A 25,862-nucleotide genomic window follows, 5' to 3' on the forward strand; every position below is an offset into this window, starting at 1 on the left:
ATGTTCTACAAGGACATGCTGTTCCCACAAGCGGGGAAAACAGATAATCGTGGATGAATTTGCAAAAAAGGCCAGTCAGGAAGACCTTAAGGACACAGTTGTGTGTACATTTGAAGTGACCTCACCTTGCTTGTTTAAAAAGTATCGTAGCACACAAAGCTGTCACCCAGAAGGGGGTAGAGCTAGACCAGGGGTCAGCAACCTGAGGCCCAAGCAAGGGCCGTTAAGAAACAATTCAAGGCCACGGAGAGCCTAACTAGCAATGCCAGAGAACTCCTCCCTTGCCCTGAGATGTGAACAGAAACTGGGGGTTTGAAAGGTGGTCAGGGTAACTGGATGTGAGGTGACAGGAAAAGAGAGTTTTCAGCAGGCTGTTCTGGGAAGGAGGAGGAGGAAAAATGACTAGGATCCATCTTGGGCAGGCTGGCTGAAGGTCGGTTGGAAGAAGTCCCTTGGACTCCAAGGCTGCACAAGCCCCTCTTAAAATGACCGTGCTGTAAGATCTGGACTCCCTCCATGCACACTGAAATTTAGGTTTATAAGTGAATAAACCATATTTCTTAAACCTACGAGAGTCTCCGACGTGTCTCGATTTTCCAAAAGAACACAGACTGTGGCCTGGAACCCCCCTGGGATTCTTGCAGAGTGTGGGTGGTCGCACCCAACTTTTGTAATGGTATGAACAGATATTCCATTTCTCAAATCTAAATAATAGCAAGCAGCTCTTCGCCTATTGAGAAGGAAAGGACTTGGGTGGCATGTTTTGCGGACAGGCTTAAGCTACATCACCTCTCTCTTTCTCTTTTTAAACACCAAGAAAGGCAGGCAGGTGCGGGTGGAAGTGTTGGTAAGAAAACCAGCATATAGTTCTGAAAGTAACAATAGCTCATTTACAGTTTATTTTAAGAAATGTACAAAGAAAACATTGCACAATGTTATGGAGTTAAAGCTTTTTCTTTCTTTATCACAGAGTGTCACATAATGTACAAGCAACAGAGTCTATCTGAAATGGAGCAGAGTCCTCTTTTCCACAGCTGTTAACATGTAAACACAGTTGAAAACTCTCGTCTCAGGTAACACAATTCCTGGACGGCCCCCTGCTCTGCGGAGTAGCTGAAAAAATTAGATTTTCCAGTAGGCAATTGGGAAACTCCAGTTTTGCCACTTGGAAGGAGAAACATCCCCAAGAAGACTCCGCTGACTGAAATGCAGGCTTCCAATCCTGAAAGAACTGTAGTCTCTGCTTGGCGAAGGGGAAGGGACAGGAATATTACCTTTAATTGGGAGAAAAATTCACCTTGCTCAAGCAATAATCCAGGTACCCATTAGCAACATTTTTCTCTCATTCTCCAAAAGGCATGTACAAAACCGAACGAGTGATTTTGGGCGTCAGATTAGACACTGCTGAAACAGATGCGGAGTTAATTTGGGGTGCAAAAAATAAATTTCAAAGTGCATTTCCCTACCTGAAATTGGCTTGCAAAGCTTCAGGTGGCTAGGCTTCTAATCTAAAAATTTAAAACGCATTCCAGATATTACCGGATTTGATGGATTACTATGTTTTATATATGCTGTAAGGCAGCCAGAGTTGGCTGGGGAAACCGAGCCAGATGGGCAGTGTATAAATAAAGTTATTATTATTTTCATTATTAAGACTTGAGGTGCAGTTCATCAGAGCTTAAACCCAGAACCTAGTGGCAGTTCTGGGGTTCAGTCCAGGGAGTGTCGAGTAAGAATATTGAGGAATGGTATCCTGATATAAGCGAAAGCCTTCTGTGTGCAAAACTTTTTCTGAAGGGAGACCTACACTGGGTGTACACAAACCAGCTGTGTGGGATGGTTACAGGAAGGCCACGACACATGCATTAAAGGGACAATAAACACATGGAGGATGGCTGACCCTATTAGGGTGCCATGTGCGGTCTTAGTTTGTGCGCTAGACCTGTGGTGTGTACATAGGTAAAGGTAAAGGGACCCCTGACCATTAGGTCCAGTCGTGGCCGACTCTGGGGTCGCAGCGCTCATCTTGCTTTATTGGCTGAGGGAGCTGGCGTACAGCTTCCAGGTCATGTGGCCAGCATGACTAAGCCGCTTCTGGCGAACCAGAGCAGCACACGGAAACGCCGTTTACCTTCCCGCCAGAGTGGTACCTATTTACCCTACTTGCACTTTGACGTGCTTTCGAACTGCTAGGTTGGCAGGAGCAGGGACTGAGCAACGGGAGCTCACTCCATCGCGGGGATTCGAACCGCCGACCTTCTGATCGGCAAGTCCTAGGCTCTGTGGTTTAACCCACAGCGCCACCTGTGTCCCCGTGGTGTGTACATACGCGCATACAAACAGGAGTTGGTGCTTTTGGGCTCTGCTGTCGGTGGGGTGTGCTTGGATACCCTTCTGCTCCGCTCCTCAGAAGACATATGAAACTGCCTCCAAATCCAGCGCCGATACTCCTTCCCTCTTACTACCACCCCTAAAAATCACAGAATCATGGAGGGAAGCTCAGCTAAAGCAGGCAGAGGGCCTTCTCGGTGGTGGCACACGTCCTGTAGAACGCCCTCCCACCAGATGTCAAAGAGAAAAACAACTACCAGACTTTTAGAAGACATCTGAAGGCAGCCCTGTTTAGGGAAGCTTTTAATGTTTGATGCATTACTATATTTTAATATTTTGTTGGAAGCCGCCCAGAGTGTCTGGGGAAGCCCAGCCAGATGCGTGGGGTATAAATAATAAATTATTATTTTTATCCGAGACAGACGGCCATCGAATCTCTGCTTAAAAACCTCCAAGGAAGGAGACTTACATATTTCAGGCCCTATGCAAGCTGATCCAATTAAACAATTCCTTGGCGCCATCTATACCAAGACCAAAGTATGATTTTTTTTTATTAAAAAAAATCCGCTATTTTAAAAACTGCTCTGGAGAAAGGTGAGGTGGTGGTTTTGTGATGCTGTGCAGAGTTGCCATCTGGTGGAAGGAAGCAGAACTGGTTTCTCCTAGACTCTACTCTTCAGTGAAGGTTGTACTGTACGTGTGGACCAAAACAGACTGCTCTAGTTATGCATGTCTATACATACCCGCTATCTAGCGAATTGTTTGAAGTCCACAGGATGATACCCACCTACCCACTCACTCCTCATGGGTCAAGGGATGATAGCTAATTTTCTATTAACCTCAATGTTTCCATTGTCAGAACATCCTGCCACTTGCTAGTTCTATCTGAAATTGCTCAGCGAGCCTTCTCTGGGGGATATTTTATTTGCACACTTTTTAGTGGTTAGGATATTGTACAGATTCTCTATCTATCTAAAAAAAAAAAAAAAAGGTAAAGGACCCCTGAACAGTTACAGTAAGTCCAGTCAAAGGCGACTATGGGGTTGCAGAGCTCATCTCACTTTCAGGCCAAGGGAGCCGGGGTTTGTCTGCAGACAGCTTTCTGGGTCATGTGGCCAGCAGGACTAAACCGCTTCTGGTGCAACCTAACATCGTAACAGAAACCAGAGTGCATGGAAACACCGTTTACCTTCCTGCCACAGCGATACCTATTTATCTACTTGCACTGGTGTGCTTTCGAACTGCTAGGTTGGCAGAAGCTGGGACAGAGCAACGGGAGCTCACCCCGTCACGGGAATTCGAACCGCTGACCTTCTGATCGGCAAACCCAAGGGGCTCAGTGGTTTATACCACAGCACCACCCATGTCCTTCCTGTCTGTCTGTCTGTCTGTTTGTCTGTCTGTCTGTCATCTATCTCTGCAAGTGGAAAAAATAAAACAAAAGATTTATAACCTGACTGGATTCTTACATCAACAAAACTGCAGAAAAGGTGGCAGCCTTTTCAAAGTTCAATCAACTGCTGCAGGAAGTCAATGATCCACACTGCCCAATATATTGTTTCTAACAGATGGCAATAATGGTTGCCTCAGAGGTAGTGTGTGGCAGACAGAACAAATAAACCAATTTCTTTGTCAGATTCAGTGGGGCGATGCAGGGCTGAGAGAGGGTAGCGAATACCAGTACTGTTTCAGTTCTTAAATATTCATGTGTCTCCTATTATTTAAACTGGTTAGGCTGAGGGCACAAGCCACTGGGAACATCTTGTATGGGTGCAGTTGATATAAACGGATGTTTACCAGGAATATATTGCCTTTGTATTTCTGGGGGGCTGGTTCAGAAAACTATTGGGTTATGCAGATAGCAGGTCCCTGCAGTTCAGTCTCTGAGATTCCCTTCCCTCAGGCCAGCGCATGGGAACAAACCACACAGACTCCAAGCTTCTAGGCCTTACCCTGCCTGCTGTGTGGACTGGGGTGGGGGGCAATGGGGAGAAGTGGTGCCGCCGGGACAGGACTTTGGGGCAGAAGTCCAGGGCTCCATGCAGAAGAATGAATCTAAAATTACTCAAATGCACCACTGATGGAGTGGAGGGAGGGGCGAAGCAAAACGGCCTACATTTCTGGACAGAATATATAGGTACTATGTAAAAGCGCAGCACATCTTCCTAGTTGATTGGTAGAGAATGAGAACAATTTAAAAGCTGACGTTGAACCCTGAGAACAGATCAGCACATTACTTTTGCTATTTATTTATTTTTTACTTTTAAAAAATAAACAATATAGAGAGTTCAAATGGTTAAGACTCTTAATTGCACTTTAAACCATTTATAACACAAAAAATATCGTGTGAGTCCTTCCAAGTACTTGAAAGGAAAAAGCTGAAGCAAGTTTTTTTTTTTTTTTTAAGACATTGTGGATTTTTGTTCACCAAACTGTCCCCTCATTTCAATTATTATTCAGCTCCATTCACCTCATCTTTGCCTGCTGTAAACACTCCTAAGCCAATTGCTTATCAGTCTGTTACCAGGAGATAACATTAAGAAATATTTCCTTTTTTTCATAAGAAGTCAGCCACAGAGCCCTATCCAGATGTTAATATCTGAGAACCAGTGCAGATGGCAGTTCTTTACTGCTTTTGGAAAAACAGGCGAAAATGGCTGAAGACAGAAGCTTTCACAAAGTTTATCCAGCAGATAGAAGTTGTTAAATCCAGGGCTCTGTGCATTCTGCTTTCTGTGATCACATGGGCACTGAATTTGGCATCTTTAAAACCTCTGCTTTCGTTGAAAAAGCAAGCAGGTATCTAGGCCTTGAGGGTGCAAACAAACCTTGAAAGTTTTTTGTGTGTGCATGTCTGTTGCATGCCAGTGATACAGAGGCAAGGCTTTCGTTCACCCCTGACAAGCAGAATAAATTATGCAGAATATGCAGCCACAGGAAAATCTGCGTAATTGATTCAGGCCACAAAACCCAGTTTTTCATACGTTTTTCTTTTTAAGTGAAGCATATACACAACTCTGGTTGAGTTCCTTAAAACTGGTCTTCTCGTTCCATGCCTAAGCTTGAACATGGCAGGACTGAAATTATGAAGACTTTCATCTTTGGCCATTTCCTTCTCTTCTGGCTCTTCTTCCAAGACTTCTTAAAAACGCTAGTAGGGAAGCACTGAAAGCAGAACTGGCCCTGGAACATGTGACATCGGAACCCCGCCTACCATTAAACTAAAACACCTGTTCTTTCCACCTGCAATAGAGATCGTTCACATTAACCTCATAAGGAAAAAATAAGGTATCTTCGCTCACTGGGGCGAATCTGGACAACAACAACAACAACAACAACAAAACCCCAACTTGAAACCAGGAGAGGCTCTGTTTCCGAAGTTACGATGCTGAGCTGAGTACAAGGAACCTGGTAAGAGAAGGAGGTTAGCTCACTACAGCACATGATTTTGGAAGGGCCCCTGTAAGAGAAGTCTTTTGGATCGGGGTGCCAATTGACAGTTGGCCAAAAGTGCTTTGCATTATACAAACGACTCTTTCACACCACGTTTGGTGCCCCCCTTCTCTTTACTTTTGCTGGGGTCGTCTTCCTTTGTTCCGCCGGAATCTTCCTTCTTCTCTTTCGTTTTCCTGGGGTCGCCTTCCTCCTTTTTGCCAGGATCCTCTTCTTCCTTTGTTTTGCCAGGATCGCCTTCCTCTTTTCCCCCACGATCCGCCTCTCTCTTGGTTTTGCTAGGGTCGTCCGTAGTCTCTGTGCTGGTGACTGGCTTAAGTTCAATAGGTGGGGAGGTTTCTGGAGACACTTGGATGTCTACCTCTGAGCCCGAAGACCCATATATTTCATTCATTTTCTTCGCAATCAATCCTTCTTTCTCGGGGGCTCCTTCCAGCAGGGTCTCTTCATCCTGGCTGTGCCTGTACATGTAAGAGGCCTGTTTCATCGATCGCCTTAATAAATACCTCCGAAACGCCCGTTGGATTTTGGTGGCACACACCTCCTCCTGCTTCCTTTTCAGTGTGGTGGTGATGGGTTCGTAGGAGACCTTTGAGGGGTTGGCAGCCATAAACTTCTCCTCCATGGACTGCTTTAGGGCATCCATTTCCCCCGAGTCTCCCAGCACTTCTTTGGTGAGTGCAAAGAGGATGTCCAAGCAATGTATCTTATCCCCAGGAACCATGGGCAAGTCCAAAGTGATCAGCTTGATCTTGTTGGGCTTAGCGATCCGCAGCGGAGGTTGCAAGGTGTCCGCAAAGTCCGAGAGTATGGCGTAATCAATGAACTGCGTGGCGTCGGGGTCAAACTTCTCCCAAGTCTCATAGAACATCTCAAAGTCGTCTTCACACAGAGGTTCACTGCTCTCCTCCGTGGCAACATTGAAGTTCTCCAGGATGATGGCGATGTACATGTTGACCACTATCAAGAAGGAGATGATGATGTAGCTGCAGAAGAAGAAGATGCCAATGGCAGGGTTGCCGCAATCGCCCTTCACATGGCTGCCAGGGTTCTGCAGTTCGGGGTCACAGTCCGGGGGACCGCTGTTCAAGATGGGGTTCAGCAAGCCGTCCCAACCAGCCGACGTGGTGATCTGGAAAAGGCAGATGATGCTGTTGCCAAAAGTCTCGAAGTTGAAGATGTCGTCCACGCCAGATTCCTTCTTCACGTAAGCAAAGTTGGACATCCCAAAAATGGAATAGATAAACATGACCAGGAAGAGGAGGAGGCCAATGTTGAAGAGAGCAGGCAGCGACATCATCAAAGCAAAGAGGAGCGTCCGGATGCCTTTGGCTCCCCGAATCAGCCGCAGGACACGCCCAATTCTGGCCAGGCGGATGACCCTGAAGAGGGTGGGCGATACGAAGTATTTCTCAATGATGTCCGAGAGGACAAGTCCTGAAAGACAGTTAGGAAGACGTCATTTTCTTCAGAACCTCTTGTCCATCATCAAAGAGATACAGTTTTTAAAAATTGTTAATAGCAAATGAATTTGCAGAGGCAGAGGGCCTTCTCGGTAGTAGCACCCGCCCTGAGGAATGCCTTCCCACCAGATGTCAAGGAAATAAACAACTACAGTGGTGCCTCGCAAGACGAAATTAATCCGTTCCGCAAGTCTCTTCGTCTTGCGGTTTTTCGTCTTGCGAAGCACGGCTATTAGCGGCTTAGCGGCTATTAGCGGCTTACCGGCTATTAACGGCTTAGCGGCTATTAACGGTTTAGCGGCTTAAAGAAAAAGGAAACAAACTCGCAAGAACTCACAAGACGTTTCATCTTGTGAAGCAAGCCCATAGGTAAATTCGTCTTGCGGAATGACTCAAAAAACGGAAAACTCTTTCGTCTTGCGCGTTTTTCGTCTTGCGAGGCATTCGTCTTGCGAGGTACCACTGTATCTGACTTTTAGAAGACATCTGAAGGCAGCCCTGTTTAGGGAAGCTTTTAATGCTTGATGCTTTATCGTGTTTTATTGTAATATTCTGTTGGGAGCCGCCCAGAGTGGCTGGGGAAACCCAGCCAGATGGGCGGGGTATAAACAGTCCCTTTTTGTCTAAAAAAATGTTTCGGGGTACTCTCATTTTGACTCAAGAAAACCACCATTTTATAGTTCAAATCAGGAAAAATAAAGACAGTAAATGGGCAAAAGTACAAAGATTCACAAAATGTTTAGGGGTATGCGTACCCCTGCGTACCCCCAGGAAAAAAGCACTGGGTATAAATAATTATTCACACTGTAGAAAAGGTTCCAGTCTTTTGTTCTAACAGGAAGCTAAACTGAGATGCCAAAGGTGCAAAGAAGCACAAAATAATTAAAAGGAAACAGCATTTTAAAACACCACAATCTGCCCGACAGGGACCTATGAGCTTATAAAATGATGATGGCATAAAGCAGGGGTGGAAAACCTCAGGCTCCTGCTACAACCTTGGCCCACCTGGATGGGTTATGAGCCCATCTCCCTGAAACCACACCCACCCGTCCACCAGGTGATGTCAGGAACCGGGCAGAGCCTGACCCTGTTCTTAACCTGAAGCACCACTTTAGCTGAGGGGGCCTCCTGCTGCCGCTGCACTGCCACTGCGTGATTTCTGTTCTCATCCTGAAGCAAAGTTCTTAACCTGAGGTACTATTTCTGGGTTAGTGGAGTCTGTAACCTGAAGCATCTGTAACCTGAAGCGTCTGTAACCCGAGGTAAAGGTCCAGTCATGGCCGACTCTGGGGTTGCGGCGCTCATCTCGCTTTATTGGCCGAGGGAGCCGGCATACAGCTTCCAGGTCATGTGGCTGGCATGACTAAGCCGCTTCTGGCGAATCAGAGCAGCGCACGGAAACGTCGTTTACCATCCCACCGGAGCGGTACCTATTTATCTACTTGCACTTTGTGCTTTCGAACTGCTAGGCTGGCAGGAGCAGGGACCGAGCAACAGGAGCTCACCCCATCACGGGGATTCAAACCGCCAACCTTCTGATCAGCAAGTCCTAGGCTTTGTGGTTTAACCCACAGCGCTACCCATGTAACCCAAGGTACCACTGTATATATACAGTATATACAGTATATATGTCCAGTAGCATCAAGAACAAACTTAGTTGGTCTCTAAGGTGCTACTGGACAATATTTTTGTCAGATTTAAGAGCCACCTTCACATGATCCTCACCTATGATGGAGATAATGACCACGACGAAATCAAAGATGTTCCAGCCGACCGTGAAGAAGTAGTATCGCAGGGCAATCATCTTGAGGAAGCACTCGGCCGTGAAGATGACAATAAAGATCAGGTTGATTTGGAAGAGAATGTTTATCTTGGTTTCGCTTTGGTCGTCTGTTTCCACCATCATCGTCACCATGTTAAGACAAATGAGGATCATGATGACTATATCAAAGGCTTGTTGGGTCACAAAGTCAAAGATCATCGCTTGGTATTTGTTCTTTAGTAAGGTGGAAGGCAGGCAGGCACAGGTGTGAGAGAGAGACACACACAGGAAAGGGACAAAGACATACGGGCAGAGACAGACGAGGGAAGAGAAGAGAAGAGAAATGGAGGAGAAAACCCCACACAAGAATGTTCAAACGGGCAAAGAAATGGGAAAATAATCGCCCGGCATCCAACCCCATGGAACATGATCTAAGAATGTATGTGTGCTCCAAAAACTTTTTGTGTGGAATAACAGGACAGTGTGCTGGACTTGGTCTGGGAACACCCCTGGCTGAATAGGAACCTCACTGAGATGATTTGAGGCAAAGAACCACCTCTCAGTCTAATCAAGCCAGCAAGGTTGCTATAAAACAGGGTTTCCCAAACTTGGAACTCCTGCTATTTTTGGACTACAACTCCCATCATCTCTAGTTAGCAGGACCAGTGGTCAGGGATGGTTGGAGTTGTAGCCCAACAACAGCGGAGGACCCAAGTTTGGGAGACCCTGCTATGAGGCTGTATTTTACTGTTTTACTGTTTTAATGTTGTATTTTAATCTTGTTTTTAAGTTGTATTTCAATCAATTTGTTTTTATATCGGGTATTAGCTGCCCTGAGCCCGGTCTTGGCTGGGGAGGGCAGGGTATAAATAAATATTATTAATATTATTAATATTATTATTATTATTATTATTATAAAAGTAACATAGAGAACAACCCATGAATTACTCACTACCTTTGAGCTCTTTGGAAGAACTGCAGGATAGAAAAGGAAGGAAGGAAGGAAGGAAGGAAGGAAGGAAGGAAGGAAGGAGGCAGTTGTTTTTGCTTTTTAATTTCTGAGCCTTCTGTTATGTAAATGCACATAAGGTTTGTTTATACTGCCCTAACCATGAGGAAAGGTTAAAAGCTCTGTGGCAAACTGAAAGTTTGTCCTCTGATCCTTTCAGACAGACACTTGCCTCCTTTGGCTTTCCTTAGCCGTTCTCAGGACCACTTTTAACAGATGTCTGTGGTCATTAAGAACCAGCAGGATACAAATTCCCTGACTGGTCCAAAAGAAGAATGGTGATTCTGTGAATAAGACTCTTATGAATTGTAAGTAGAAACACTATGTGTAGTTTCATTTGTTTGTTTCAAAAGAATTTTTTTAAAATAAAAACTGTATTTCCTTTCTTTCTTTCTTTTGCAGCCTAGATAACCTCATGGGCAGAAAATACACGGCACTAAGAAAAAAGAAATCATAGGCTGGCTCAAGAAAGCAGTGGTGTTTCAGTTTGCATTTTTCAATAAAGTAAAAATAAGAAGCTTTAAAGTAAAATAAAAAAGGAAGGAAACAGTGGGGAGTCGAGGGACTTTGATCTCAGCAGAAATTGGGAAGCAAAGGAGAGAGAAGGAAAAATGGGAAGGCTGCAGGGTTGGAGAACAGATGGAGATTGCCTGGGAAGGAATCCCAGGTCTCCCCTTCCCCACTCCCTCCCTTGTTCCAAATAGATTTACAAAGATCTGCAACAACATCAGGGGTGCACACTATCTGCAGACAGGTGTACACATCCTCTCTTGTCACAACGCCCAGAGCCCTGCATTCCCTTTCCTGCAGGAATCTTGGCTCAGCGCATGAAAGGAGGATCTCTTGTTCACACATCATGTAAAGGAAACTGACCTATTGTGAGCAAATGAATGTTGGGCATCATGCAACTCTGGCTCTGTGGCCAGAGATCTCTCGATGCAATGGACAAAAAGCCACGTAACAGGGCCTTAAGGAAGTTAAGACTATCCTCCACCAGGGCCAGGGCCTTTTCAGTGATGGCTCCGACCTGGTGGAATGCTCTGTCCCATGAGACTAGGGCCCTTCAGGATTCATCATCCTTCCGTCAGGCCTGTAAGACAGAGCTATTCTGCCTGGCCTTTAATCTGAATTCAGTCTGATCTTTTATTTCCCTTATCTTCCTTCCCCCCTCCCCTTTTATGACAATCACCTGCTCTGAGACCGCACAGCTAATTCTCCCCTGGCCTCCTCGCTGGCCCAAGTAGGACCAATTCAGCCAGCTAGCCCTGGGGATTAACTAATTGATTTTTGAATTTTATTGTTATTCATGTTTTTATACTGTATTTTATACTGCTTTTTATAATTAAATGTTTTAATGTGTTTTGAATTTGTTGTTAGCCGCCCTGAGCCCGGTTTTTGAACCAGGAAGGGCGGGGTATAAATAAAAAATTATTATTATTATTATTATTATTATTATTATTATTATTATTATACTGTGGCTGTACTTGCTGCAAATTACATTTGAATTAGTTGCCTTGGTATAATTTCTCACACACCATTTCCGCTGGCTTTTAATTGATATGGGTCTTCTGCACATTCTGCTAGCTTTATTGCTTTACTGCTGTGGCTTGGAAATTGTTTCATACCGATTTATGTTCTAATACGTTGCTGGGTTTTGTGCTTTGAAAAAACGTGTAACCATAAAACCCAACATCATACAACATGCCAGACTCAAGCCTTCATTACGGTGCACTGTATTATATTGTGGTTTAGGGTGCAGTTACTGTCAGCTACCTTGGACCAGAAAGGTTGCTTCTCATTATTTAAGCAAATAAATACCTGAGGCCTTGGGATGGGTTTTTGCGGCTTTTTTGAGCCTAGCTTCTTCATGGCGTTGTAGTATTTCTTTTGTTCCTCTGTCATGAAGATGTCCTTTCCTCCAAAGTAAAAAGGGAATCACAACTTATTAGACATGGGAGGAAGTCATCTGTTGCAGTGCCCAAGACCCACGGAAGGTTTCCACTTCACAGCCCCACTTCACACCCAGTTTCCAGGGCTCAGAGTGAACCACAGAAACTGCCTTTTAATTTCTGAGGCGGAGCGATGGTAACTGGGCTGGATTTATAGAGTTTGGTCAATTTCGCTAGACCGCCTCCATCTTTTCCAAACACCCAAACTCCCCTCCCTGCCTTCCACTCGCAACAAGTCTCCTGCCTTGTTCCATGGCTGTCAACCGTCCCTTATTTGGCGGGACAGTCCCTTATCCCAGCGCCGTGTCCCGCTGCTGTCCCTTATTGATGATGTCCCTTAAATTTCCCGGGGTTTCAAAGGAAGCAGCTCCTTTCCCTCCCTCCCTGCCGGCCAGGGAGGAGGGAGGCTCCAACTGTGTTGCTTGGCTGCGTTGCTCACCCAATAAGGAGTATAAGAATGACTGGGGGGTGGAGCTTGCATGCCTTGTGCCGATCAAATCGGCCGCGTTGCCTGGGGACTCGCCTTTGCTCAGCGCTTCCCAGCGGAGAGGTGATGGTTTTCCTTGCTGCATCCTCTTTGCCGGGTTGCTGTGCTATGGGAACCACAACTTGAGGCTTTGTTTGGCTGCTGGTTGACTAAAATCCCTTATTTTGGCTGCTGATCCCTTATTTTCAAATCTGTAAGTTGACAGCTATGCCTTGTTCATGCGCGCTAGTTTATTTTTCTCTGTCGATCAGTCTGTCACTCGACAGCAGAAGCCGCAAACGCTTCCCCTCACTTCCATCCTGCCAAATGATGCTAACTCACTCTTCAGTGTCCTGTGAAAGCTTTGGATTTCTAGAAACGTCCCTGTTGTTGCCAGGCTACTCTATTGTGGTCTTAAGTCTTGGGCGTAAACTAAGGAAAGACCGTATCTAACCGGCTGCTCTAAGCCCTGCTCCAGAGCTGTCTTTGATTGGCCCAGACCCAAAAAATGGCCTTGGCCATCTTCTCCCTTCTCCCTGCCAAACCACTCCAGTCTATTAAAAGAAGGGCCCAGGAAAGTGAAAAGTTGTTCTTTCAGAGGGCAGGCGGTTTCCCTCCCTGATGCAACACACAAGTGCCTGTGGCTAACCAGAGGTCCAGGGAATATGTAGCTGTCTCTGTTTTGAAATGGCTTGATTTAATGAAAGCACTGCAGGGTGTTGGACCAGATGACCCACAAGGTCCCTCTGCAATTCTTTGATTCCATGATTTTTGGAAGCCTGTTGCTTAAAGGTAGTGAACTCTCACATTACTGTCTTGAAGCAGCTGGTGGAAGCACGTTGCTCCCCACAGAGGTCACACCCATAGCATACATTTCAACACATATCTAAAGTACATGACTCCACCGCCCCCCCCCCTAAAAAGAATCACAGGGACTATACAGTGGTGCCTCGCAAGACGAAAAGAATCCGTTCCGCGATTCTCTTCATCTAGCGGTTTTTCCATCTTGCGAAGCAAGCCCATTGACAGTTTAGCGGATTAGCGCTATTAGCGGTCTAGCGGCTTTTAGCGATCAGCTGTTAAGTGGCTTATCAGCGGATCAGCTGATAAGCGGCTTAGCGGCTTAGGAAAAGGGGGGGAAAGGGGGGAAAAACCGCAGGAACTCGCAAGATTTGTCTGTCTTGCGAAGCAACCCCATAGAGAAATACGTTTAGCGAAGCGCCTCCAAAACGGAAAACCCTTTCGTCTAGCGGGTTTTCCGTCTTGCGAGGCGTTCGTCTTGCGGGGCACCACTGTAGTTTACTCCTTGCAGAATCACAATTCCCAGCAACCTTAATCTACAGTTCCCATGATTCTTTGGGGGAAATCATGTGTTTCCAATGTGCAGTGTGTGTGCGTGACAAAAATAATCATGGGAATTGTAGTTTATGAAGGGTGCTGGGAATTATAGCTCTAAGAGGGCTATAATTCTAGATTCTAGATTCCTTTTCATTGAGTAGGGAGGATGGAACAGGTGACCTACAAAATTAACCCCCCAACCCTGATTCCATGTACATTTGCGGGGGAACCCCAGCTGGCTATGTTGTCTACAAAGCCTATTTTCCTCATGAGTCTCCTCTTCCCCCGCTTTCTACGCTCTTTGCCACTTTGGGAAGTTTGACTTCTGGCACAGAAACTGGTGAGGCATGAGGCTTGGTTCAAGTTAATCCCTCTGATCTGCACATGCATGCTCCATGAATCTCTGCTATTATGTAGAGCAGTGTTCCCCAACCTTGGGCCTCCAGCTGTTTTTGGACTACAACTCCCATCATCCCTCGCTAGCAAGAACAGTGGTCAAGGATGATGGGAATTGTAGTCCAAAACAGCTGGAGGCCCAAGGTTGGGGAACACTGATGTAGAGTGTCCCGGCGCTGAGAGACTAGGATCCAGGCCTGTCTGTGGAGCTCAGATTTGGTACCTGAGCTCATTATCAAGGTGGGCTTCCACCTCAAAAACCAGCTGTGTGAACTGGTCCCAGCTGATGTCCCTGAACTCTGCACCAGATACTGACTCCTGTAGTTGGAGCCGTTTGCATTTCTTAGTGCAGAAAGTATTGATCTGATGTGTAGAGATCTTCCCTATTCTATTTAATTCAAGAGGGTTCTGGAAGCTTCTGGAAGCTTCTCTGTGTGAAAGAAACTTCATAATGTTAGGGTTATTCCTTCAGAGAAGCTGAGTACAGCTGGCTTAAACTGGTTCTGTTATCTCTTTCTGTCAAGGTCATGTTGACTACAAAAATAGGCCAGAAGGAGCCTGGGTTTCACTTTTTCTATCTCTTTTCCTTCTGGTGTGGTGTTCTGTATGTAGTGTTAAGGTTTAGACTTATTATAAGTTAGTGTTTAAGTCAGGTCTGCTGCAAGTGGATTTCTTATGGACAGTGCCAATCCTGAATGTATTGGATTTGTGACCATTTTGCTCATTTGCCTTCAGTAGCAGTAAAGCTCTGCTGGATGAAATATTAATTGCCTCTGGTCTATTTTTTGGGGAATCCTGCAACGTGTTTAGGTTTTTACTCTGCTTACTATTCATTGGAATCTACTCTGGATCAATACTGAGTAGAATTTCAATGACAGTGTGAGCATCGCTTCCAAATAGCACGCGAGAGTCATTCTGCTCAAAGATAAATGTCTGAATTGTGCCTCAAAGTCCAATTTTATTGCTGCGGGTGGTGCCCACTAACAGTGACGCCCGCAACTGAAACCCAAAGCCAAGAGACACTTATCTTTTTCTTCTGCTGGTTGAAGTTGTCGATGATGACGCCGATGAAAAGGTTGAGAGTGAAGAAAGCTCCAAAAATGATGAAGATGACAAAATAGATGTACATGTAGAGGTTGACTTCGTATTCGGGCTGCTCCTCAACCTGGGAGGTCAGAGAAGAGGTTGAGAAGAGACCCTTCTCTTGCGGTCGGGGCCCCCGCTTCCCCCATTGTGCAGGCCAGACCCGGATGCCCCTACAACAGGCCTGTGGGACTGAGCAAACACCTCCTCCTCAGCCCAGAATTACCTCACGGGAGTCGACGGCTGCGTACATGATGTCCATCCAGCCCTTGAATGTGGCCTACGAGGAACGCAGAAGGATAAACTCATTGTGGTGCCTGGCAGAGGTGGGGTCTTGCTGCTAGGTTCTTAAAGCACTTGGGGGGCAGAACAGAGATCCACAAGATCAGGGCTGTTTTAAGCATGTGTGGCACCAGGGTGCAAAAAATCTGCCTGGTGCCCCCCCCATTGCCCAGAGTTGTCGGCCTTTATTTGGGGGGGGGGCAGCAGGCTTTGGGTCGGCCGTCAAGGCACACAGAGCAGGGCACAGAGGAGCGCTCTGGACAGGCCTCTCCACTGCCCTATGCCAATCCCAGGCGCGGAGGGCAGAACCAGCCACCTGCCTCAGTGCCCCACTGGCTCGCTTGCCTCCGAACTCGTGGCGGAGAGCTGCCCGCAGCAGAAGAGCCTGCTGTGGTGCTCCGACAGGCAGGCTCTTCCCCGGACTCCAACTCTCGGGCCCCAGACTCTCGGCCTGGCGCCCCTGAGAGCCGGGCACCCGGGTGCCCAGCACCCCTAACGCCTACGGTTAAGATGACCCTGCACAAGATAGAGTTTGAGAGGGGGGTGCACCAAGAAGAAGAAGAAGAAGAAGAAGAGTTTGGATTTAATATCCCGCCTTTCACTCCCTTTAAGGAGTCTCAAAGCGGCTAACATTCTCCTTTCCCTTCCTCCCCCACAACAAACACTCTGTGAGGTGAGTGGGGCTGAGAGACTTCAGAGAAGTGTGACTGGCCCAAGGTCACCCAGCAGCTGCATGTGGAGGAGCGGGGAATCGAACCCAGTTCCCCAGATTACGAGACTACCGCTCTTAACCACTACACCACACTGGCTCTCCAAATGGGGACTGGGCTGTGTGCCCCAAATATATTGTACAGTTGCCATTGAGTAACCAGAAATTAGGACGAATGTGCCTCACCAATGAGTAGGCATCACAGTGTTATAAGAATTTTAAGGTCTCAAATATAGAATAAATATACATAAATGCACACATATCTAAATATATGAACCATGTGTCTGAGATAGTACAGGAGAGCGATCCTGAAGCCATTTTGACTCTCCCAACATCCTCAACTATTCCTCTGCAGTAAGGGAGGCAAATGGGGAAAGCCTCCCCATTGTCTTTTTGCTTGCAAATCCTGCCTTAAGGGCGTCTTTGTGTATGAATAGGGTGAGCCTGTGACCTGGACTCAGGAACTAAAGTATTAAAAATCACAAAAGAATTGTCAGGCTGCTCAGGTAATGCAACCAGTGACCATTATCAGGTATCCTGGCAGACAGGATTTCTGCTGTAGACCGCCTCCTTCTGTGATGTATGTATGTTTTTGGGGGTGGTCTTGGGCTACAGGGTGGGCAATTTCAAAAGCCATTTTTCAGGTTTCTCCTCCCTCAAGCGTGTGGTGAGTGGGGACCCTGTTGCAACAGCTCCTTGAATAAAAATCAGGCTTACTAGCTGCTTTGCTTCTCAATATACTCTGGTTGGCCTCTGTTATTCTCTCCTACCGAAAGGGAACCCACTCTATACGGGCTCCGGAATACCCCATAAGGGAAAGGGAGCAGTTTTCTCTTATAAGCGCAGCAAACCACCAGGAAGAAGTCTGGATACAGTACGAAGGAAGGTTGCCACATTGACATGGTGGTGGGGTTTTTCCTTGCAAGGCATGATGGGAGAAAAGTCCTCAGAAGAAGCGTATTCAAAGGAGGCCCCTAGCAGGCAGAGAAGGAGGTACTGTACACTCACCACCTGCAAAAGGGAGAGGTATCCCATGCCCACATTGTCAAAATTGACCTTGACGTTGACCCAGCGGACGTCCGTGGCATTGTAAACGTCGAGGAGAGTCATGCAATCGCTCTTGTTGTTCACCACCGAGAGCTCGAAGTAGTCGCCCGTGGTGGTATTGATGCAGCGATAATACTTCCCTGCGAAGAGGTTGACCCCCATAATGCTGAAGATGAGCCAGAATATCAGGCAGACCAAGAGGACGTTCATGATGGAAGGGATGGCTCCCAGAAGGGCATTCACGACCACCTGGCTCCCAGAGAAAGAGGAGGTTTAACCAAAGTGATGCCAAAAATATTTTTTCCCCCACAAATGCCATCTTTTTAAAAAACAAACAAACTTTAAATTAAATTCCACATTTAGAGTTTTTCAAATTATATTGCTTGTAGGCTAGAAAAGGCAAGAAGGTAGTATATCAGCTTATCGGAAATTCAACAACATTCATACCGTATTGGCCCGAATATAAGCCACACTTTTTTCACCAAATTCCGACTGAAAAGTTAAAGCGCGGCTTAAATTCGCCACCTTACAAAAATTGGCTTTTGCGATATCGCTGTAGGGTTTTCTTCCACATTTGCCATTTACGGGTGTGAGTGCCTGCGGAATTTGAAGGGAGCGGCTTATATTGTGGTATTGTCTTTTTTCTCTCTCCCCCCCCCCCAAAAAAAGGGACGCAGGTGGCGCTGTGGGTTAAAGCCTCAGCGCCTAGGACTTGCCGATCGAAAGGTCGGCGGTTCGAATCCCTCCGGCGGGGTGCGCTCCCGCTGCTCGGTCCCAGCGCCTGCCAACCTAGCAGTTCGAAAGCACCTCCAGGTGCAAGTAGATAAATAGGGACCGCTTACCAGCGGGAAGGTAAACGGCATTTCCGTGTGCGGCTCTGGCTCGCCAGAGCAGCGATGTCACGCTGGCCACGTGACCCGGAAGTGTCTTCGGACAGCACTGGCCCCTGGCCTCTTAAGTGAGATGGGCACACAACCCCAGAGTCTGTCAAGACTGGCCCGTACGGGCAGGGGTACCTTTACCTTTACCTTTTATCCCCCAAAAAATCTTTAAAGGTGCGGCTTATTTGCGGGTGCAGCTTATATTCGGGCCAATACGGTAAGTGGGAATGATCCTCTGAGCCACCAAAAGTTTATAGGGTTGTCCGAAGCAGGGATTGCCAGGGATGAGCTCCAGAACCTGTTTTCAGTGCCATAATGGAGTGGAGAATATTCTGCACATGTGGATATAATAGCACACTCTTCACCTGTGAGATGTGATGCCATCGAGTGTACTGGAAACATACAAGACTCTAGGCTCGCCCACACTTAGCTTTTGCCTCACACTTTCTGACTGGGAAGACCTGGTTTCTCATCCCCATTGATCCATAGTCCCTGGGTAACCTTGGGCAGTCACTCTCTCTCATGCTGGCTTATCACTTGGGCGTTGTTGCAAGGTTAGAATGGGAGAAACAACTCTGTGGCCACTATTATGAGCTTCTTGGAGATGTAAAAGTAAAGGGACCCCTGACCATCAGGTCCAGTCGTGGCCAGCTCTGGGGTTGGGGCTCTCATCTCGCTTTATTGGCCGAGGGAGCCGGCGTACAGCTGGTCATGTGGCCAGCATGACTAAGCCGCTTCTGGCGAACCAGAGCAACGCACAGAAACGCCGTTTACCTTCCCGCCGGAGCGGTACCGATTTATCTACTTGCACTCTGATGTGCTTTCAAACTGCTAGGTTGGTAGGAGCAGGGACCGAGCAACGGGAGCTCGCCCCGTCACGGGGATTCGAACCGCCGACCTTCTGATCGGCAAGTCCTAGGCTCTGTGGTTTAACCCACAGAGCCACCCGCGTCCCCCTTGGAGATGTAAACATCTTTAAATAAATTAGGCACCAGAAACTGCTGCTCAAAGGACACGTTTCTGAGGCCAGCCTGAGCCCCACAACCTCCTTCCAAGAGACACGAAGTCCTCACTCTGTGAAATCCTCACCACTCGGGGGGGAAAGTGGGGAGCAAAACCTCGGGACGCCACACAAAACTTACCCTCATGCCTTCAAATCTGGACAAAGCCCGAAGGGGTCTCAGAGCACGGAGCGTCCTCAGGGATTTGATTGCCCCCAGCTCCGAATAGCCCATCCAGTTTGCTGTCAAGCTGATGAGGGAGACCTGGTGGAGAAAGCCGAATGCTTACGGACAAAGCTGGCAAACATGATAAGAGAGACCACCGAAAGGATCCCTGGTCAGGATCCAGGTTTCTTGTCAAACATCCTTAAAATATCCACAAGAAGGAACATGGTTACCCATTTAGCGACCCATGTTTTGGGACCAGTCTTTGAGACGGATACATATAACATCTGCTGCCAGAAACAAATTTTGTCAGCCAGCTCCTACGGTTAATACTGTGATGGGTTTGCAGGGGACAAGAGTAACAGCTGTGTGTTTGTTAGCAAAAGACAACAGCAGGGTTGAGAGGGCTAGGGTGTCAGGATTACAGGCGGTGTGATGTCACCACAGGAAAAAACGTCCTTTTTACCTGATGCTCGGTTGCATTTTTAGAAAGGATTTTGGGTAAGAAGAAGGGTGGGGGGGCCTGAGGCCATACAGGCTGAGGAACGGACAAGCTGTGTAGAGTAGACACAGGGATGCTGTCTTGGCTTCTTTCGAATTCAGTGCTGCGCTTCTATGGGCAGCAAGTCCCTTGGGAGATGTGGTACTCAGAACCCTTTCTCCATCCAGACTCAGAAGTCAATATGTGTAAATAAGCCATATTTCATAAAGACATAGGCAAACTCGGCCCTCCAGCTGTTTTGGGACTACAACTCTTTTTTTTTTTTACATTATTATTTATTTATTTATTTATACAACAAGAAAAAACACACACACACACACACACAAAAAAAAACAACAACAAATACCAAATTACACACAAATTACAAAAATAACCATAGCCACATAATTTTCTTGGCAAACAATAAAACATCTATTGGTCTTAACACTAAAGACCCAACTTCCCGTCTATTCCATATTTCAAATTCATGTTACTTACTGCCACTACACATTTTTTTCATAATTAAACTTATTCTCAATAAATCTAATTTCTTCTGTCTACCTAGCAACTATTACTGAAGTTCCTCGAATGCTGCAACAGAATTTAAACTACTATATTTATTTTTCAGATATTCTTTGAAGACCTCCCATTTAGAAACAAATTCCTGTTTTGGTTTATTCTTTATCTTTTCTGATAAACCATCTAATTCGGCATATTCTGTCAGCTTTTGGATCCAATCTTGTATAGAGGGGATTTCATTACTCTTTCATTTTGCTGCGATCAAAACTCTTGCTGCCGCCGTCGCATATAAAAAGATACCCTTCCTCTTTTGTGGAATATCCAAATCTGTTATTCCCAGGAGGTAGGCCTCTGGTTTTTTATTGAAAGAGATCTTTAGCATTTTTTTTGCAGTTCTGCATGTATGCTCTCCCAGAATACCTGTATTTTCCTACATGTCCACCACATATGGTAGAATGTTCCTGAGTGGGACTACAACTCCTATCATCCCTAGCTAACAGGACCAGTGGTCAGGGATGATGGGAACTGTAGTCTCAAGACATCTGGAGGGCCGAGTTTGCCTATGCCTGCACTACAGCCTCCACTGTGGCTCATTTTCCCCACACAAACCCTGGTTAAGACCCCTGGAATTTTCACCTCTTGGCAGAGATTGGGGTAGCCAGCAACGATACTAAAAACAGACTCCTGTCTCAAACAACTCCCTCCCCCTCAAGCCGCAACTTACATCAACAATGAGGAAATCCAGCCAGCACCAGGCATTGGTGAAGTACACCTTGAACCCATAGGCCACCCACTTGAGAAGCATCTCGATAACGAAAACATACGAGAAGACCTTGTCAGCATATTCCAAGATGATGCGGATGGTCCGACGACGCTCTATGTAGATGTCTTCAAAAGCCTGAAAGAGGAAGAGGCTCAGAGTCATCTGGGGAAACCTTCTCTGCAACCCACCAACCTGGGTAAGTAAGTAAATAATTTTTTATTTATACACCACCCTCCCCGGCCAAGACCGGGCTCAGGGCAGCTAACATCAAACATCAAATACTGTATTTTTTGCTCTATAAGATGCACCAGACCACAAGACGCTCAGAGTTTTTGGAGGAGGAAAACAAGAAAAAAAATATTCTGAATCTCAGAAGCCAGAACAGCAAGAGGGATCACTGCGCAGTGAAAGCAGCAATCCCTCTTGCTGTTCTGGCTTCTGGGGTAGCTGCGCAGCCTGCATTCGCTCCATAAGACGCACACACATTTCCCCTTACTTTTTAGGAGGGAAAAAGTGAGTCTTATAGAGCAAAAAATACGGTACATTAAGATACAGCTAAAAATAAGAATCAGGATAGAATTAAATGATTGCCCACGAATTACAACCATAGGGGTCAGGAACCTCAAGTAATCATCAGGGCCAGCTATCCATGTTGGGTGTATTTCAGGACAGAATACCAACCATGAAACCAGTGTGACTCATTGCTCTCTCTCTCTCTCTCTGATTATGCCATGCCTCCCAGTTTGGATAGAACACAGTGGGATGTTTATAACAAAACAAAGCAAAGGACAACCCTCTCCCAGGTGTGAAAAGTCAAGTGCAATTCCATTTGCCGTTTATAGTGGAAAAGCAATGCTTGGGTAGCACAAGGAGACACCCTCCTGGAAGCAATGAGGTCAGAGATCACACCCACTAGCAACTTATTTGAGAAGAACCATAGAATCATAGAGTTGGAAGGTACCCAGAGAGTCATCTAGTCCGGAAATCTCAGCTAAAGCATCCATGACAGATGGCCGTCCAAACTCCAAGGAAGGAGTGTCCACAACCTCTGGAGGGAGACTGTTCCACTACGGAACAGCTCTTACTGTCAGAAAGCTTTTCCACATGTTTTGTCGGTGTCACAGTCCAGTTCACGGGTGATCATAGTCCCGGCAGGGGACGTCAGGACCAGGGTCAAGATGGTGGGGTGGGAGCAGGAATGGGGGTCCAGGAGTCAGGAAGCCAAGAGTCCGAGGGTCAGGAAGCAAGGAGTCAAGAAGTCAAGGGTCCGAGGATCAAGAAGCAGGGAGTCAAGATGTAGAGGTTCAAGGATCAGGAAGCAAGAAGCCGAAGGCAGGGAACGTGTTGCTGTGCCAAAGAGCCGAAGGGAAATGCTGACCTTATATCCCTTCCCAGCTCTTGCCACCAGGTGCTGTGAGTTACCAATCGGCCTCACCTGTGAGGCCACGCCTTGCCTCTCCAGAACAAACTTAGGAAGGCCCCAGTCCTGCAGAGTCCTATTGGTCCCAGGGCCTGGCTCCTGCACGCACACCTGACAGTCGGAAACTCCTTTCTTGTAACGTGAAGACGTTCGTTCAAGTCCTCCCCCTCCAGAGCAGGAGAAAGCAAGCTTGTTCCCTCTTCCATGTCACAGGCCTTGACAGCCCTGCTGAAACTAAAGTGAGGTCTCTTTTCTTCATTCGTCCAGGAAGATATGTGGGACGGGATTCCTGAACAACCATGTCTAATACTTTGCCCTCTCTTTTCGGAGCAATTTGAAACCACTGCCCTTCCTCCCCAAGGGATGTTGTTGTTTAGTCGTTTAGTTGTGTCCGACTCTTCGTGACCCCATGGACCAGAGCACGCCAGGCACTCCTGTCTTCCACTGCCTCCCACAGTATGGGCAGACTCATGTTTGTAGCTTCGAGAACACTGTCCAACCATCTCGTCCTCTGTTGTCCCCTTCTCCTTGTGCCCTCCATCTTTCCCAACATCAGGGTCTTTTCCAGGGAGTCTTCTCTTCTCATGAGGTGGCCAAAGTATTGGAGCCTCAGCTTCACAATCTGTCCTTCCAGTGAGCACTCAGGGCTGATTTCCTTCAGAATGGAGAGGTTTGATCTTCTTGCAGTCCATGGGACTCTCAAGAGTCTCCTCCAGCACCATAATTCAAAACATCAATTCTTCGGCCATCAGCCTTCTTTATGGTCCAGCTCTCACTTCCATACATCACTACTGGGAAAACCATGGCTTTAACTATACGGACCTTTGTTGGCAAGGTGGCCCTTACTTACCAGGGCTCCACTGCTAAGGAGAATCATGAGGATGATGAACGTCTCGAACCAGTTGTGCTCCACGATCTTGAAACACGTCTTCCGGAGGTTCCACCACTTCTCCCCCTTCTCTGTCTTGACGTCAACGTAGAGGCAAGGGCATCTCCGGACACAGGCTGCAGGTAGAAACATGCCAATAGTAAGCCCACAGCTAGGAACAGAAGAAAGCTGCAGTTTCCATTCTGACCTGTACCTGGCACAGCCAGCGCCGTTTCCATTTTGCTGCGGTTTGGTTTCTGCCAAACGCTATCCTATTTATCTCACTGCCTGCGGCTTAATGTACATTCTGTAACTATTTATATAACATTCCATCATCTTAATGAAAAGGAAATGCAAACAAAAACAAAAACCACCCAACTAATTAATGATGTCTGGTTTGCAGGCTTAAAAAAAAAACCTGCACATGCGCGAGGACATTCTGTTTTCTGTTACTTTGTCATGTACTCTAAGGCTGTTTAACAATGAAAGCAGGTTCTGGGCCTGGGCCCTGTCGGTTAATAATAATAATAATAATAATAATAATAATAATAATAATTTTATTATTATTTATACCCCGCCCATCTGGCTGGGCATCCCCAGCCACTCTTGGCGGCTTCCAACAAAATATTAAAATACAGTAATGCATCAAACATTAAAACCTTCCCTAAACAGAAGAAGAAGAGGAGGAGGAGGAGGAGGAGGAGGAGTTTGGATTTGATATCCCGCTTTATCATTACCCAAAGGAGTCTCAAATCGGCTAACAATCTCCTTTCCCTTCCTTTCCCACAACAAACACTCTGTGAGGTGAGTGAGGCTGAGAGACTTCAGAGAAGTGTGACTGGCCCAAGGTCACCCAGCAGCTGCATGTGGAGGAGCGGGGAAGCGAACCTGGTTCACCTGATTATGAGTCCACTGCTCTTAACCACTCTTAACCTCTTAACCACTACACCACACTGGCTCTCTCAAGGCAAAGCATTATGTGCTCTCTTCTTCACATGTACCGGAGCAGAGCATGGCTATATTCAAGTCCTTCCCAGAAGACCCGTGTTGCTGTCTGGCTACCCTACCTTCAGTGAAGCATTCCTCTGGCTCATCATTCTCGGCATCCTCTTCAGCCACAGCTACCTCCTCCTCAGGGTCTGGGGGCTTATAATCAACAGTGCTGCATATGGACGACTCCGTCCCATCTGACAGAGGCTTCTGAGAAGAGCAAAGGAAGAGAGCGACAGTCTAGAAGGACCTTAGATTTTATGCAGGGTGTATGAGTGCCATCAAGCGATGTTCAATCATGGGCCGACATCTATTACAATGAACAAATGACCGGATATCAGGGCATTAAGTACATCCTCCCCAGCCCACAACAGCATATCCTCCAACATTTCTCTGATTAAAAGGGGCGACCAGTGCTATTTTTCTAGAAAAAGAGGTGCCGGAATTCACCATGAACGCCTCCCTTGTGTTATAAGAATTCTAAGGTCTCAAATATAGAATAGTAAAGGTAAAGGGACCCCTGACCATTAGGTCCAGTCGTGGCCGACTCTGGGGTTGTGTCGCTCATCTTGCTTTATTGGCCAAGGGAGCTGGCGTACAGCTTCTGGGTCATGTGGCCAGCATGACTAAGCCGCTTCTGGCGAACCAAAGCAGCGCACAGAAACGCCGTTTACCTTCCCGCTGGAGCAGTACCTATTTATCTACTTGCACTTTGACGTGCTTTCAAACTGCTAGGTTGGCAGGAGCAGGGACCGAGCAACAGGATCTCACCCCGTCGCAGGGATTCGAACCGCTGACCTTCTGATCGGCAAGTCCTAGGCTCTGTGGTTTAACCCACAGCGCCACCCGCGTCCCTTAGAATAAATGTTCATAAATGTACAAAGCAAACACATACATAAGTATATAAACCACCTGTCTGAAATAGTACAGGAGAACAATCCTGAAGCCATTTTGACCCTCCCAAATTGACCTCAAATATTTATCTGCAAGGAGGAAGGAAAGGGGTGAATGAATGAATTTATTATTATGGCCACAGACCAGGTCCGGCTCACTTACAATATCAGGAAAATCATAAAACATGATAGGGATACATTGAATTGCAATTGGGAATTGCAAAGAGGAGGAACCCAGAACAATGGTGTGCAAGCCCTTATAGAGACATTTTAAATTGCCCACCCTGGAACCCCCTGGACCACCACCCGCATACATCATACATACACCAGAGAAGGGGCGGTCTACAGCAGAAATTTGAGTGTGTTGGTTTTTTTCCTCCTGTCTGCCAGGATACCTGATAATGGATAATTGATTGCATTACCTGGGCCATTTGGACACTCTTTTGTGATGATAACTACTTACAGTAATTCCTGAATCCAGGTCACAGGCTCACCCTATTCATACACAGACACACCCTTAAGACACGATTTGTGAACAAAGAAACAATGGGAAGGCTTTTCCATTTCCTTCCTCCTTGCAGAGAAATATTTGA

General features: G+C 46.6%; 1 protein-coding gene and 1 long non-coding RNA gene across 5 annotated transcripts in view; one reads left to right on the forward strand and one right to left on the reverse strand.

The window, feature by feature from the left end:
- The first annotated feature begins 859 nt into the window (after positions 1-859).
- LOC307201176 lies at positions 860-4,887 on the forward strand. Its single transcript, XR_013832614.1, has 2 exons — positions 860-4,675; positions 4,710-4,887. It is a non-coding gene; the product is annotated as an uncharacterized lncRNA (long non-coding RNA).
- Positions 4,888-5,797: 910 nt separating this feature from the next.
- The window catches only part of SCN4A (sodium voltage-gated channel alpha subunit 4), a 108,394-nt gene continuing 88,329 nt past the window's right edge, over positions 5,798-25,862 (reverse strand). For all 4 annotated transcript variants that reach the window (XM_079949208.1, XM_079949209.1, XM_079949206.1 and 1 more), the window contains 10 exons: positions 24,454-24,586; positions 23,369-23,523; positions 21,060-21,233; positions 19,312-19,434; positions 17,250-17,537; positions 15,477-15,530; positions 15,195-15,332; positions 11,837-11,941; positions 8,973-9,243; positions 5,798-7,221 (listed from right to left, as the gene is read on the reverse strand). In XM_079949208.1, coding sequence (XP_079805334.1) covers positions 5,852-7,221; positions 8,973-9,243; positions 11,837-11,941; positions 15,195-15,332; positions 15,477-15,530; positions 17,250-17,537; positions 19,312-19,434; positions 21,060-21,233; positions 23,369-23,523; positions 24,454-24,586 — 2,811 coding nt within the window. In that variant the 3' untranslated portion in view covers positions 5,798-5,851. The remainder of the gene's footprint in view (positions 7,222-8,972; positions 9,244-11,836; positions 11,942-15,194; positions 15,333-15,476; positions 15,531-17,249; positions 17,538-19,311; positions 19,435-21,059; positions 21,234-23,368; positions 23,524-24,453; positions 24,587-25,862) is intronic.

The sequence above is a fragment of the Podarcis cretensis genome, assembly GCF_951804945.1.
Source record: "Podarcis cretensis genome assembly, chromosome: 13".
NCBI classification, from domain to species: Eukaryota; Metazoa; Chordata; class Lepidosauria; order Squamata; family Lacertidae; genus Podarcis; species Podarcis cretensis.